Source organism: Parus major, chromosome 8 (genome assembly GCF_001522545.3).
Source record: "Parus major isolate Abel chromosome 8, Parus_major1.1, whole genome shotgun sequence".
NCBI classification, from domain to species: Eukaryota; Metazoa; Chordata; class Aves; order Passeriformes; family Paridae; genus Parus; species Parus major.
This window is the reverse complement of record NC_031777.1, coordinates 6,483,269-6,498,411: the sequence shown is the minus strand read 5'-3', so window position 1 is coordinate 6,498,411 and position 15,143 is coordinate 6,483,269. Positions and strand designations below refer to the sequence as shown.

At 41.6% G+C, this 15,143-nt stretch overlaps 1 protein-coding gene across 4 annotated transcripts in view; it reads left to right on the top strand.

The window, feature by feature from the left end:
- Window positions 1–15,143, top strand: part of C8H1orf21 (chromosome 8 C1orf21 homolog) — a 102,644-nt gene that overhangs the window by 39,164 nt on the left and 48,337 nt on the right. For all 4 annotated transcript variants that reach the window (XM_015636643.3, XM_033516426.1, XM_033516427.1 and 1 more), the window contains exon 2: window positions 1,704–1,909. In XM_015636643.3, the coding sequence (XP_015492129.1) occupies window positions 1,816–1,909 (94 nt within the window). In that variant the 5' untranslated portion in view covers window positions 1,704–1,815. The remainder of the gene's footprint in view (window positions 1–1,703; window positions 1,910–15,143) is intronic.

The following is a 15,143-nucleotide window of genomic DNA, read 5'->3' as shown; positions in this document are numbered from 1 at the left end:
CTTGGAACAGCCTGAGCTAGTGGATGGTGACCCTGCCCATGGCAGAGGTTGCGATGAGGTGAGCTTAAAGTCCCTCCCAACCCAAGCTTTTCTATGATCCTATAAAATCCTGTGTTTTGGGGTGAGTAATTAGCTGTGGCTAAGGTAGAAGAGAAGGATGGGGCAATGACAAATTCAGGCTCAGGTGTGCATGCGAAGAAGAAGAAAAAACAGACTAGAGCATGTTGGGGATGTACTGAACATAAAATTGTGCAGGGGTGACAGGTAGGGGTGGCTGCTGGGAACAGTGATAAGCATTGTATGTTCTGGAACACCCTGACCAAGTGGAGAGAAGCACTGCTCTGTGCAGAGAAGGGGGAAGCTGGCTGTGCGTAGGAGTTACTGGTGGTTCTGCATCCAGAGTCCACCCCCTTGCTTGGTGAAAGCCACGGTCTGCTGTAACAGAAGTGGAATCACTCTGAGCCTGGCTGCCACATCCCCATGTCTTTGGCTTTGGGGATGGGCAGGAAAATCCCTCTGGAGGCAGGAGCAGAACCCTCATAGACTATGTGCTGGTGTGTTACTGAGCTGCCTTGGCATGGGGTAGGTGTGCTGCCAGTGCTGAGTGCTCAGGAAAAAGAAACTCACAGTTTCCCTTGGGATTATACATTTCTGCTGGAATGGATACTGCTGTGTCATAGAATGCTTTGGGTTGGAAGGGACCTTAAAGATCATCTCTCTCCAGCTCTCCCTGTCTTACCTAAGAGTGCTTGTCTGATATTACACGTAAACTTGTGGTCTGTGTGGAGCAAAATGAGCCACAGCCTTCTAAAGTACAAACTCAGAAGTAATTAATTAAGAAATTGTGTGTATGATCGTATGCTATAGCTGAATTGAAGGGGGAGTCTCACTTTTCTTTCTTCTGAAAAGTTTGGCTGGTGGAAAGGCAGATCATCTCACCAAACTTTGAGGTAGCTTTTATTCCAGTTCAGAACCATTTAGCAATAAACAGTTCATGAATTTGAGTTTCTTTTTAACCTAAAATATTACAGTTCTGGAATTGGTTTTTCTTTTCCCTTTTTTTTTTTTTTTATGTGACATCTGGACTGTTCAGGAAGTGAACAGTGCTCCATCTTAAAATGGGGGTAGTCATCTTTTTGAGCAGTGGATATTTTATAAATTGAGTAGAATAATGAACAAGTAGAGAAAAGGTAATACAACTGACTATTGCCTTTCACATCTGGCAACATAAGATCTTTAATTGATTTAGAGAGGTTATTTTGTCTGAACACTTGCAATTAGCAGCTCTTTATCAGTAAAATGCTTTGTAAGAAATCTGGCTTGATGGGTAGATTGATAAAAGGAGCAGGAGGAGCAGATATTGATGATTTCTTATATCCTCTCCCAAAACCCTCTGCATTCTGTGAGAATAGCAGACTGGGTGGGAAACAGATCTGCATGTTGCTTTCTTCAAGCCATGGATTAAAGAATCAGGCTGGAAGAGGCTTTGAGTTCACCTGCTGTGCTCTATCCCAGGGCAGGGTGGAGGTACCTTTAACATGACCTGTCTATACCAGATGTTAAGGAATATGGTTTTAGCAGCCTCAGGCCATGGAGGCTGTGCCCTTTTGCTGCTCCTCACAAATTTCATTTTTTTATCTTCTTGAAGCTCCTGTAGAGGGTACCTTGTGTGAATGTTTTCCTCTCTCTTTGGCCGTGTTTAGGTGAAAGGGACGTGAGAGCCAAGCAGGAAGGCGGATTATTTCTGCAAGGATGAGCGGGCGTTGCTAGAGATTATCTGTGGTTCGGTCCAGCTGGAGCTGTCTGAATGAAGCTATGGGCTGTGCCTCCACCAAGCATGTGTCTACTGTTCAAAACGAAGAGGAAACTCAGAAAGGCAAGAACTACCAGAATGGAGATGTGTTTGGGGGTGAGTGTTGCAGGATTGGCTTTCTTCTAGTATCACAAATGTTCTGGAAGGTGTACGAGGAAGTCTTAACCTTCAACAAAATATAAAGCAAATCATATGTTAAAATATATCACAATGATAGAGCAGTTGGCCCATCCAGGGGAGGGTACCATGACACTTGAAACAGGTGAAATTCTTAATGAAAAAACAGCATTTTAAGTGATGTATAGTGCTACACTATCTTTACATCCACAAATCCTGGAATAGTTCAAAGACAATGAGTTGCACAACCCCCTTATGTATTTATATATATGTCTCTTATATGTTTGTCATTGAGTACCAACATAGTTGACTCATTTCCTAAAAATAAAAATCTGTTTGGTAAGAAAAGTAATTCCTCTCTTCTGTTGTCCCGTAAAACAATAAAACATTAGTTCTGAAGTTCTGTAGCAAACGGTATTTGAAGGTACAATGAAGCTAGAAACTGAGGGATTTAGTGGTTCTGGGAATCTAGGAACATGGGATGAAAACATCTGTTTCACTGTGAAGACTGGTCTGTGATCCAGGTCTTGTGCATCAGGAGAGGTAAAGTGATAGGAGATAAAATCATAGTCAGCTTCATGGTTTGTTTGGTTTTTTGCCCCAGATTCTGTTAGCATACACTAAGTGGTTTTTAGATAAAGCTGTAAATCTTTAAATACAATTTTAAAATGTCAGGAATTATCTGAAAGACTGCTCAGAAATTAAATTTCTAGATCTGTCTGGCTGCCTGTCTGAAAGTTAAGTCAGCTGTGAATAAACTGCCTTGGTACTGTTATTCTTAAAACAGGCACCTTGGTACTGAGTATACCGAACCACCCTGGTATTTTTTCCAGACTTTCTGAGGGCTAGCTTGCTCTCCCAGTGGATCCCAGAGTAAGAATTCCCAGAGCTGTTACCTGAAGAGAAAGTAGTTGTTGAAATTCAGGACTGTTCCGTGTTCCTTCTCATCCCTAGGAGATGCTGGGCTTGGAATTCTGAGCTCAGTACATTGGTTTGGACTTTAAGTGCTGTCATAAACAGAAAATTATATCAGTTGCTCGAAGGAATGTGAGTTCAGATTTTAGCTTATACTTAATAAGGTAGCAATTTTTGGCAAAATGTGAGACTCAATCTTATTTATTTTTTTTTTGGTGGTGGTGGTGGTTTAACCACATGCTGTGGGCCAAAGACCATAACTTTAACACAGGAAACTTAAAGTAGCTTCTGGAATCAGAGGATCAAGAAGATGGAAGGGATTTTAAAAGGCTCCCATTTATAGAGCTGGACTGGTATCAACAGTATAATTTAGCTATTCTGGGATCCATTTGAGGGCTGTTAATCGTTCTGTATTTTACTGTCAGTAGTACTACCATTTTCTGGCCCATGATTTAGTTTAGGTCTGGGATTTGTCATTACTAAAGATCCAAGTCCATGACTGATTCCTTCTTAGTGGAGTTGGAGTCTGACTTAAACAACTCATTGAATGGTAACCACAGAAGTCACATTTTTCCCTTGCTGGTGAAAGACAGCTTCTAGGTCAGAGCTGGGTGTAAGCGGAGGTTGAGCTGGAGTTTTACAGATCATCCAGTGCCATCCCCTGCCATAGGCAGGGACACTTTCCACTGTCCTAGGATGCTCTAAGCCCTGTCCAGCCTGGCCTTTGACACTTCCAGGGATCCAGGGGCAGCCACAGCTTCTTCATTGGTGCTGATGCTTCCCCCCCTGATGCTTCCTTTCTTATTTCTGGGAAGGGACAGAAGTGCCTCACACAGCCAGTGGCTACAAGCAGAGTATCTGTGCTGCCTGTAGGGATTGAAAGTTCCTTGTGGTTTGATTAGGCAGAGTTTAAACCAAGGTGAGGAGCCAGGAGGTGATAGAAAGGGAATTAGAAGTTAGTTTCTGGGGAGGAGGCTGCAAAGTAAAGGAAACAGCAGTCAAGTAGGGTTGGAAGGTGACTGATGTGTCAATAACACCCTAAGAATATCAGTGAGGATAAATCATACTGTGCATAGACAGTGAACACAGGCAGTGTTGGCAGGTGGGGACTAATGTGACATCAAGTGCCTGTGCAGAACTAGCAGGGGATGAGCCTCATGGCTGTGATAGCCACATTGCATCAGATGTTTCACAAGGGGAGGGAATTCTGAGGGATTTGGTACAGCAATGAGAGGATTAAAGGAAAAGAGCAGAGTGCTGGTGCTGCCTTCCCTGGGCAGGTAGTGGAGGATGTGGCTGACAGGAAATTGCCCCTTGCTGTGTGACTACACCCAACTGGAAACAGTTCACCTTCCTTTCTCTAGCACCTTCCCCAGGCAAGCTGCAGGCAGAAGGAGTCAATAGTAAGGACTGTACTTCACAGTTAAGCAGTGGGGTTTTTTTCCCATAAGTAATTTTTACTTGACTCACATTGAATCCAGAGAGAATTTTCTGAGCTTCTTGGAGTGATGCAGTTCTGCTTCGGCTCTTCTTCAGAACCTCTGGATCTATTTTTCTTCCTTCATGGTGGGATTGGTTGCAGCCAAGTCTGTTGACTATTGTGAGATTATGGATTCTGACTGATCTATTTTTTTAATTTCCAAAAGTCACTTCAGGTTAAGATTGATCTCCAGTACCCTATTTCTTCCCCAGCTTTTAACCTTTTTATTTTATCTGAGCAGACACACTGAGCCAGGTGCTTGCTGTGAATTTGAAACCCTGGTGTTTAAAACCAAGAAACCCATCATGAAACCCATGAATTCTCTAAGGACAAATCCTGGTAAATGAAACCAAAACATAAAAATTTCCAGCCTATCCCAAACTGTAGAAGTCGTGCTGCATTTTGCTCTAATATATATTTAAATAATAGAGTTAGCAGGCCTATCAAAGGAGATGCTCTAGAGAAGATTGAATATAATATGATTATTATGTCTGTTGGTCTCTAATGACTTTAAAATCCCTCTAATAAGGATAGTAATAATAAATCTTCATTTATTCATCATTCCACTTCAAAGCTGATTTCCAGGGCAATGCATAAGAACTATAATATGTAAATGCCAATGAAGAACAAAATGCAATGATAGAGCCTTGAGCATTGTTGATTTCAGCATATGTTTTAATAATATAACATCTCTCGTAGATTAATTTTATTTGTGCTTTTATGAAAAATTATGGGATGTTCATTTGGGGAGGAGGTTATTAAAGTAATTCTTTCTGTAAGAAAGTAAGTGGTAATGTGATTTGGGAAAAAAGTATTCTAGAATCTGTTCATTGATCTGAGACACTTAATCCAGACGTTTCCATGGAACTCCTGGGTGCTTTGCAAAAGGGGGAGTGAACACGTCAGGTCAGAATTTTCTGACAAAATGGGAATATCATGGTGGGATTTCTGTTGTTAAGAACAGCTCCACTTGCTAAACCTGTCTAAATAAAGCTGAATGCAAAGCACAATAGTTTATAAACCAGTTTATCTCAGAAGAGCTGAGAGAAGGTTAGGAAAGGAAATTTTCAGCAGTAAATCTGGATGATGATTTGATGAATTGTGGTGGTTAGCTGATGAACACTCCATGAGGAACTGCTCCAACTCACGTGGCTGTCATAGTATGTTCTGCAGTATCAGCTCTTACTCATTCTGGGGACAGATGCTGTGTCCTAATTCCATACTTCGAGACTAACTTTCTTTGAAGACATTTTCAGACATGAAAAAGATTTCTGGTACAATCACAGGCACTTGTTCTTAATCCAAGCTTAATGGAAGTGAGTGGCTTGTAGGCACCCTTTCTCTGAAAACTCAGTCTCAGGGGTCTAAAACCAAATATCAGAGTGAGTTTCAAAGGTGGAGATTTTCAGATTCTGGCTGAGTTCCAGAAAGGGAAGGTTTCATGTTGTTCATAGTTTCAGCAGCTCATGTTGTAAAGTAGTTCTTGTTCCAGTGCTTGAAAGCTAAAGAAAAGCAGATGAGTGAGTGAGTGCGTGCATCACAGCAGAGGGTTGAAGTGCATGAGCATCTTCCAGAATTGTACTGGACTCTGTATTTTTTAAGTGCCGGAGGGCAGGTTTAAATTAGGGGTTGTGAAGAAATTCTTCCCTGTGAGGGTGGTGAGGCGAGGCCCTGGCACAGGGTGCCCAGAGAAGCTGTGGCTGCCTCTGGATCCCTGGAAGTGTCCAAGGCCAGATTGGACAGGGCTTGGAGCAACCTGGGATAGTGGGAGGTGCCTCTGCCCAGGGCAGGGGTGTGATGGAATCATCTTTAAGGTCCCTTCTAACCCAAACCATTCTGTGATTCTGTGATCTCTTTCCTTGCCTTGTTTAGCAATTTGTTGATAAAGTGAGTAAAGTGAGCAGGGGGCAGTCCTAAACTAGTGTTTCAGGAGGTGAGAAAAATTAATAGAACCAAACCCTACCTACCCTGGTTATATTCATGTGGGAAATGTACCAAAATTGCATGTAACCTAGGTTTATGATGTATTTGTGTAACTCTGAGAACACCCTTGGTAAGTCAATAATTTACTATTACCATAAGGAAGCAACAGAGTTTAAAGGTAATTAAAACAAAACAAAACCGCACCCTTAGGTTTTTTCTAGTTATGTATTCATGATCAGTATATGCAAAGAGAGTGTTTTCCACATGACTTAAAACTATATTTTCACCTTTTATGTATAGAAGTGGCTCATCTTTATAGCTCTTGGAAAAGGTGCTGCTTTTGCAGACAAGGGAAGAGGCTGCTCTGGACTATGTGTTAGCTCTGAGTAGTAACAAAACAAACCCTTCCTCTCCAGCAAGGAAGTACAGATATATAAAGAATACAAAAAGAGCAGTCCCAGGCATGGCAATGAACCAGACCCAGGGAATGCAGTGAGGAGTACCAGGAGATGAGGCTGGAGACACGGAGAGGAGAGATGGGAGAGAAGATGTCTACAGTGTGAGGCTGAGGTCCCTCCAGGAGATGGGACCAAAGGCAGGACAAGAGACAGGCAGGGACTGGAGGCCGAAGTCTCAGTAGAAACAGAGTTCCTGGATCCATGGGCAGGAGATGCAGGCAGGGTCTCAAGGGGCTGGTTGTGACCTCTTAGTGCACTCAGGACTCTGACAGCAGCAGTCCATTAATTGTGGTCTGTATGTAATGAGGATGATTGAAATAGTTCTCCCTTCTCCTACTCTTTTCCCCATTTTTTTCCCCCCTTTGAAGTGCAGTAACACTGATCTGGTGTTCCTCAGGGATGATATCCAGATCTGTGGAGTCCTGCAGGCTCCAAGAAGGTACCTTGCCTTGTTTTGTGAGATTGGTTTGCAGAGTCTTCACTGGTCCAGCAGAGAAGAAAACCAGTTCAGAAGTGATGGGAGAGTAGCTTTTTAGATACCTGGGTGCTGGAAAATTGTTTAGTTGTAAATGGTCCTGGCAGCAGAGTAACAGTGTTTGAAGATATTTCTCAATGCCTATTTGAAAAGAATAATCAGAAAGACACAAAAATAGATGCCTTTCCTGAATGGATAGAAGATTTTTGCCATGGAAAGTTTGCTCAGGTTTTCCTACCTGAAAGAGAGTTGGACTTAGAACAGGTATCCATAAATTAGTTAGATAGCCCTCATACTCTATAGTGACCTTCTTCTGGTGATTAATCTCTGTTTTTATAAGCCCTTGTCATGGTATAAGATGAGGGAGTTATTCTGCAAAGTCATTCTCCTTAGGGGAAGGGAGGTGTTTTTATCCAGATCTTTGCAGTGTTGGATTTGGCGTGATAGACACACAGTTGGACTCAGCACTTTGAGTAGGGATTTATAGTACAGAGACAGAGGTGAACCATGGTGGAGAAACAGTTGATATCCCTGTTTTAGGAGCAGGAATTAATCACAGGCAGGTCATCACTTCCTTTCTTCCTATTTTCACTTTCCCCTTTTGCAAGCTCTCTGTCAGCATCAGAGCACCCAGAGAGCAACCAGAGTGCAGGGGCCTGCAAGGAACCCCACGTCTCTACAGACTCTGGAATGTGGGTAGAGAGAACATGGTGTTATTCTAGGGGTGACCTTTCCTCCAAGCTGCTTAGCTCCATGGAGAGTCCAGTCCCAGCCCATACAAATGAAGTGCAAGAGGTGTGCATTTCACAATTGCATTGGTGGCCTATAAATAGGGCCATACATCCGCTTTTGGCCCTGGCTAGAAAATAGCCAGGATGTGTTTTCTGGCAGCCCTGGTGCTAAAGGAAATCAGTTTATTTTATGGTACAGACACACTTAGTTTTTCACTTAATCTTTAAACACAATCTTTGGCATTCATTGCCTACCTATGGGTGCAACTGAAGAAAAATCATAGTAAAAATGCCATATACTTTGAATTACTGCACTGTTCTTTTAGGCATTTTTCAAGTGTTTTATTACTGGGCCACAAATTTGGAAAAATAAAAAACCAAGAGAAAACCCCAAAGCCTGAAATTTGGTTGGAAAAGACTCATTCTGGGGAATAATTCCCAGTTCCCCAGGTGAGCCTTGTGTAGCTGCATGGGTGTGTATTCATTTCAGCAACATAAAACTGAAATTTTTAAGGCTGTAATTTTATAGTAGGAAATATCTACTGATAGAAGTAGCTGTTAAATACAAAGAAAAAGTTAATACAAAGGAAAATGTACCTGACCAATATGTGTTTGTTTATCTTTGGCATACACAGCTGAAGGTGCCTTTATAAGATAGAGGAAGTGAATGTAGAGGGCATTTTTCCAGTAGGTAATTCCCCAAAACACTATGCCATTATGAGTATTTTAAATAAATATTACAACTAAGTGATCTCATGTTCTCTTTGCCCAAGACTGGCAGTGCTCTGTCTTGAGCTAGCACCAGAAAAAAATGGGAAAAATAGGAAATGTTAAGACTTCTGCCTCATGTGCTTGTGAAAAACAAAGCCTGGCTTTTGCTGAGTGGGTGTCATTATGCCCTGCCATGTGCTTTTTCTTCTTACCTGAATGAGTGGGGGCTCTGGCAGAAAGAATCAGGTTTAGGGTGCTTTTAAATTCTGTTTTTTCTGTTTTCTTTCTGTTCTTGTCACAGGAGCACTGCAGGGACCATTCAGGCAACTCAGATGCAGAGCACTTCATGTTCTGTGGTACTGAAGCATGCAGCCACCTTTGTTTTAGGAGTTATGGCTCCAGGACTGATCTTGAGCTATTCAGAGGGAAAAAAAGGGGATGTAGTGGTTTGGTTTTTTCCACTGAAGTCTCCTAAATTGTGTAATGGTTGTATTTGTTACAATTACAATGCATGTTATCCCCCTCTATTTATATATCCCAGATTCTGTGATCCTCTGATAACAGGATATACTATATTTCTAACTGTAGGAACTGGCTACATCTTGAGATCTTGTTAGGGTGAAAGTACCGATCTAATACAAGTGCTCTAAGCACATATTTCTTGTTTTGATTTTTTTTTTAGCTATTCCTAAACTATTTTTTTTGGACATAGGTATTTTGCTTTCTTTTAAAAAATATTGCCCAAAGGGAAGGGAAGAAGGCATGGAAAATTTGTAGCCAGAGTAAAATATTAATATCTCCAATAGGTTACTTTTGGAGCTGCTAGATGGTCTGTAAGTAAAATAATGTAATTAGCTTCTGTATCATTTGCATCTGAAAAAATGTGCTGTATTTATAAATCAAGTGTTCATTAGATTTCCCCTCTTGGTTTAAAGAAATGCAGTGAGGAGATGTTACTGGTTCTGGGTATTTATTCAGTCACTTCCATACTGGAATTAATAAAAATGAAATAGCTGCTGATTTACAAACACTCTTTGAGATCCATGAGCAGGGATAATTTGATAGCTTAATATTAATAGAAAAAAGTTACTATGCCAGAAAGGGTATAAAAATCCATTTTAAGTCATATGTTGCGGGGCAACAATCTCATTTAATAGTTGACTGATTGAGAATGACATTGCTTGTTAAGGAAAGAGGAATTGATTTTTTTTAAGGAAAAAAGGAAACTGAAGGCACCTCATCCTGTGTTTGCAGTAATAGGAGATGTGTAATTTCAGGTGTGGAGTGGCAATGGCTTATTTTCCAGGCAACATTTGGGGTGGCTCTGTTCAGGAATGGTTTTGGGTGGATGGATACCTTAGAGGGGCTGTAAGAGGCAAGGCCTCCAGTGCTGCATAAGGGATGCTCACAGAAATGGTCATTTAGATATTTTCCTGGAATTGAATAGTCCCTGACTGGTTCTGTGCCAAAGTGAGGAATGTTCAATGGAGTACATAGACAGATGGAGGTGGGGGGAGGGTCATCAGAGACTGAGAGTTTCATTAATGACTTTGTAAAACCTGAGAAGAATTAAATATTTTGTGCCTGGTGGTTTTTTTAACTTTCCGAGGGAGAATTTCAAAACAGGGCAGTGAAATGGAGTTGAAGGAGCCTTTCCAAGCTGTCTGTGCTGCATTCAAGGCAGCCTGGATCCAGACACGCACCTGGGCGCTTCATATGATCATATTTTCAAGGCACAGACCCTTTGTTTTCCTCCTGTTCATTCCTTTAATTAATCTCTCTGCTGCTTGTTTCCTCTCCTGCTTTCATTTCTCAATTTCACCTTTTTAGTGGGCTAGAAAATTGCATTTACTGGGTATCCTTCCTGCCCAGCACTCTGGCTGTAGTCTCCTCCACCTGAGAAATGGTCTCCTTTGAACAACCTGTCATCTTCCTCAAAGTTGTGTTAATTAAATGAAAACAAAAAGGTAAAAAAAAGTATGTGTGTGCATATATATATGAATTGTATAATTTCAGCAAGCAGAAATCTGGGTAGCTGAAAGATAGTTATGAGTGCACACCACCAGCACTGTTCTTTGGCTTTGTAATTACAGAGGAGTGCCCAAAAGTCTTTAATTATATGATCACATGGCAGGTTTTTTCAATACCATCTTACATACAGTGTTTCCTCAGATCTTGAACACAAAGACAGTATTAGCAAGGCAGAATTTTTGTGTTTAGCATTAACTGGATTTGGGGGACGTTGAGGTTGTATTTTTAAATCTTTCCTGAGATAATGAAATGGCATCTGAGGCTGTGGTTCCTTTCACCTACCTACAACTAAGGTAGACCTGGCAGATACAGAGCAGTGGGCCTGTGTCCCTGGTGTAAGGTAGGTTAAAACAATCTTTAATTCATAGTGTGATAGAAAATTTTATGTACAGCTCCAGTTTTCACAGGGCTTAGACTATATGACAGCTCAAAACGTAGAGCAGCCTTAGGGACTTTTTGACCAAGAAGAAACCAAGTAGTGGAAGGAACCAAGAAGAAAAAACAAGTAGAGGGAACTAAGAAGAAACCAAGTGAAGATGGGGAAGCAAGTTACCCCCTCCTTGATTCAGCTGCACATCTCCTGCTGTATCAGCTGATGTACAGTGGATTGTTTCTGCAAGTCATGTGTCAAATTTGAAAATTAAACCTATAGAAACAAGGGAGCTAAATCGTGGCTTCATCATCACCTGTCACCTTTAGACTGGGGGGAAAGGAATCAGAAAACCCAGGCTACACAAACTGAGGAACCTGAGGAGAGGCACCAGCACACAGGTTGGGACAATGCCTTCTCCCACAGGCAGAAGTCAGGCTGGGACAGGACAGAGTTACCCATGGGATGGAGAGCTGTGAGTGGTTTGCAGTTCTGGAAACTGCTGACAGCACTGGCGAAGGGTGGGTTAATAAGGCAACACAAGGGTTTGTGCTTCTCCAGCAGCAAAGATCAAGATCATGTCCAGGACAGTTAATGCAGCTGTGTTCTGCCAGACCTGTTGGCCTCAGAGATTGCTGCTGAAAGATGTCATGGTTTGGGCCTGCAGGAGGGAGGTTTGATAAAGTAGAAGGGAAGTTGCTAGACTTTTTCAGGTAGGCATCATCCTTGAGGGAGTGAATGTTTCATGAAGCACTGGATATGCCATAGGGCTGCTGGATAGCTTGGAAAAGAGCTACCCATGTCTCACTGAATGTCCTTCCAATTCTGCAGGAATCCTCTGTTTAGGGACTGGCTTTTGTTACACGGAATGTCTCAATCCTGTTTTTTCCTCAAAAAAAACCAGCCCTAGAGGTCACATCTGCCTTGTGCAAAAGCAGTTGTTGGCGTTCCTTGGGTATATGTTAGGGTGTGTAGGAAGAGGAAAAAGTGCTTGAGAGTGGTTTTTGCAGATCTGCTGTGGTCTGTGTGGTTCGTTGATTTTTAAAGAGCTGTTCTGTCAGAGGATTTAGATTTTGTTGGCAGAATTGGTGTTTCGTTCATGCACCTGTTCTGTGTTTAGTATCTGGTGGTGTTCACTGCCTTGACTCCCAGCAGTGGTTGTATTTTTAGATTGGATTAGGATAAGGTAAATTAATTTGGGAAATCTGAATGAGCATTTTCAGGTAATTCTTTGAGAAAATGGGTTGACTTATTTCCTAAGCTATTTTTATTTTAGCTTTATATTTATTTATATATTATTTTATATTTTTATATTTTATATTATTTTATATTTTATTCATGTTAGTTAAACCGTGATCACTTGGATCAAGAATTGCTTGTGAATTGATAGCTTTGAGGGTTGGTAAAAGAGAAAGGCAACAGGCTGCTCACCCAATACTGACTGACCTCCAATGAAATTTCACTCCCAATCCACATCCAAGTGGATCAGAAACCTACCCCCACAGCTGAGCAATGCTTCAACTGTGTAGACTCAAACTGAACCATAGAGGTCCTGCTTTCTGTGAGTGCTTGAAGGTGGTCCTAAGAAGGTAACTTAGATATCCTCCATTTCTTAATATTTAGTTCAAGAAATATTAATTTGGAGAATTTTGGCAACTACTTTCTCTGAATGTTGACTTTTTTGGGGATTTTTGATGTAACTTCTCTGTCTCTGGTATCCAGAGACATAACTGTTTCTGGTATCCAGACAGTTGATACCCACATACATAACAGAGGTAGAATAACCTAAATAGCTCACCTCACCCTTCCAGTGCTCCAGACCAGATGGACATGAACCCATGGCACTCAAGGCTGATGACTCAGCTGGTGGAAACTGCAGTCACCCAAGCAGTCAAATTCTGCTCCTTGACTGTCCTGGTGGTCCGTGATGTTGTTTTTTCCCCTGATGTGTAGCCTACCTCTTTCTAGAGCCAAGCCCACCACTGCTCATGTTCTCCCTGTGCAGCTGTGGATCTTGGAGTGTTTCTCCTTCCCAGTGGCACTGGGATGGGCTGCAGAAGAGCTGCATCCAGCTCCAGCATCCCAGCACAGGCAGGACATGGAGCTGTTGGAGCCAGTCCAGAGGAGGCCATCAAGATGATCAGAGGGATGGAGCAGCTTTGCTATTAGGGAAGGCTGGTAGAATTAGGATTGTTCAGCCTGGAGAAGAGAAGTCTCAGTCCTTCCAGTGGCCTTCTAGTGCATGAGGGGAGCAGACAGAAAAGGTGGAGTGACTGTTTACAAGGGGTAGAGTGACAGGACAAGGGGGAAAGACCTTCCACTACTAGAGGGCAGGGTTAGATGGAATATTGGGAAGAAATTCTTCCCTGTCAGGGCAGGGAGGGCCCTGGCACAGGGTGCCCAGAGAAGCTGTGGCTGCCCCTGTATCCCTGGAAGTGTCCATGGCCAGGTTGGATGGGACTTGGAGCACCCTGGGATAGTGGAAAGTGTCCCTGCCCAGGGCAGGGGGTTGAATTGGATGATTTTTAAGGTTTCTTCTCACCCAAACCATTCTGGGATGTTGGGCATGTTCTGTGCTCAGCATCTAAGTGGCTCACCTGCTGTTCTATGTTTCAGTTAAATTGCATCAAAATCTCTTATGGTTCGTAACAAATATTTTTAGAAAAAGCAATTCAGTCCTTTATCTAAATATAGCTTTGAGCTTTCAAGCCTTTGGGAGAGGGAGTGTGTGAAGCTTTGATCCGTGGCATTCATAGCAGTAGGAGCACTTCTTGCACCTGGCAGAATTACAGGGCAGAGGAATTTGTTACACAGAAAGCTCCTATTATACAGAACAGACGTGTGGTTTAGTGTGGATGAAGGATAAATCTTGGCATGTCATGTGATGGAAACGCACGAGAAACTGCAGAAAAGTATGTGGCACAGGAAAATGAAGGTGTGTTTAGAAACTTCCCTCTTGGGGGTATGACTGAAGTACCACTCACCTCCTGCCAGATACTTGATATCTTACTAAAAATAGAGAAGAGGCTCACCCATCATCCTTCTTGATGACAGTGGAACCAATCTGTTTGTCCTTAGGTGTCTGAAATGGGAATGCAGTGTAAATCAGCATTCTATTTATTTACTTATTTAAAGAGTTGCTGTTTAACCGAATATTTCTCCAGAAGTTACTGTGTCTCTAAATATATTTGACAAAGTTATGTTTTTTTCTGGTGTTGTTCTTTCCTTTAAACTGAGCAAGAATTAGTGTCATTGCCCACATTCCTGTGGTAAAGGCACTTAGAGCCATGTCTGGAAATGCTGAAGACATTTTTCTCATGTAAACCATCACTGTTTTGTGCCCCCCACCCAGTAATTGTTTCAATATTCTAAGTTGATATGCTCGTTTATCACTGAAATGGTTATTAATGAGTGCTGTTTTCCTTTGTCACGTTGCCATGGCAACCGGGTGACATGTTTGAGTGGAATTATCTGTTTCCAGATGGAGATCTTCATTCATAAGACTTGCCTGCTGAGAATTTTTGCAGCATTTTCAACTTCAAAATTCTTCCTCCCCTATGCCTTTCCACAGTTTGGAGCTAGAAGCATTCCTACTTTCTGGTTTATATCCTGTGATTTTGTGGTGGGTGTTATGCTTGCAATATTTCTGTCTTTTGTGGTTCATTTATGTTGTTTTTATTTTGGTTTAATTGAGTTGCTTTTCTTCAACTCAGGATTTGCTGTGACAGTTCTGTAAAGCCATTCCTACCTGTAATGAGTTACTAGAAATTTTTTATATAATACACCACACAGCAGAGGAAAGGACGATTTTGTTTTTACTCCTCAAGGAGCATAAGGATGCATTTCTCCTTATATATGATATATCACATTCTGAGTGATAGTGTCCTAATTTTTTTTTTATCATATTCACTACTTGATTTTTAGTTCTATACCAGAAAGAAGCACAAACATGTTTCAAATTTCTTTTTCATATTTATTCCTGTATTTAGGAAAAAGACCAAGGTAAATATGCATAGAGTACAGATTTCCTTTATCCTGAATTTCTTACAGTTTTAAGGGTCTTGTTGGCTGCCAGACTTAATGAGGTTCTATTGGATCTCAATCAACATTTAAGGATTT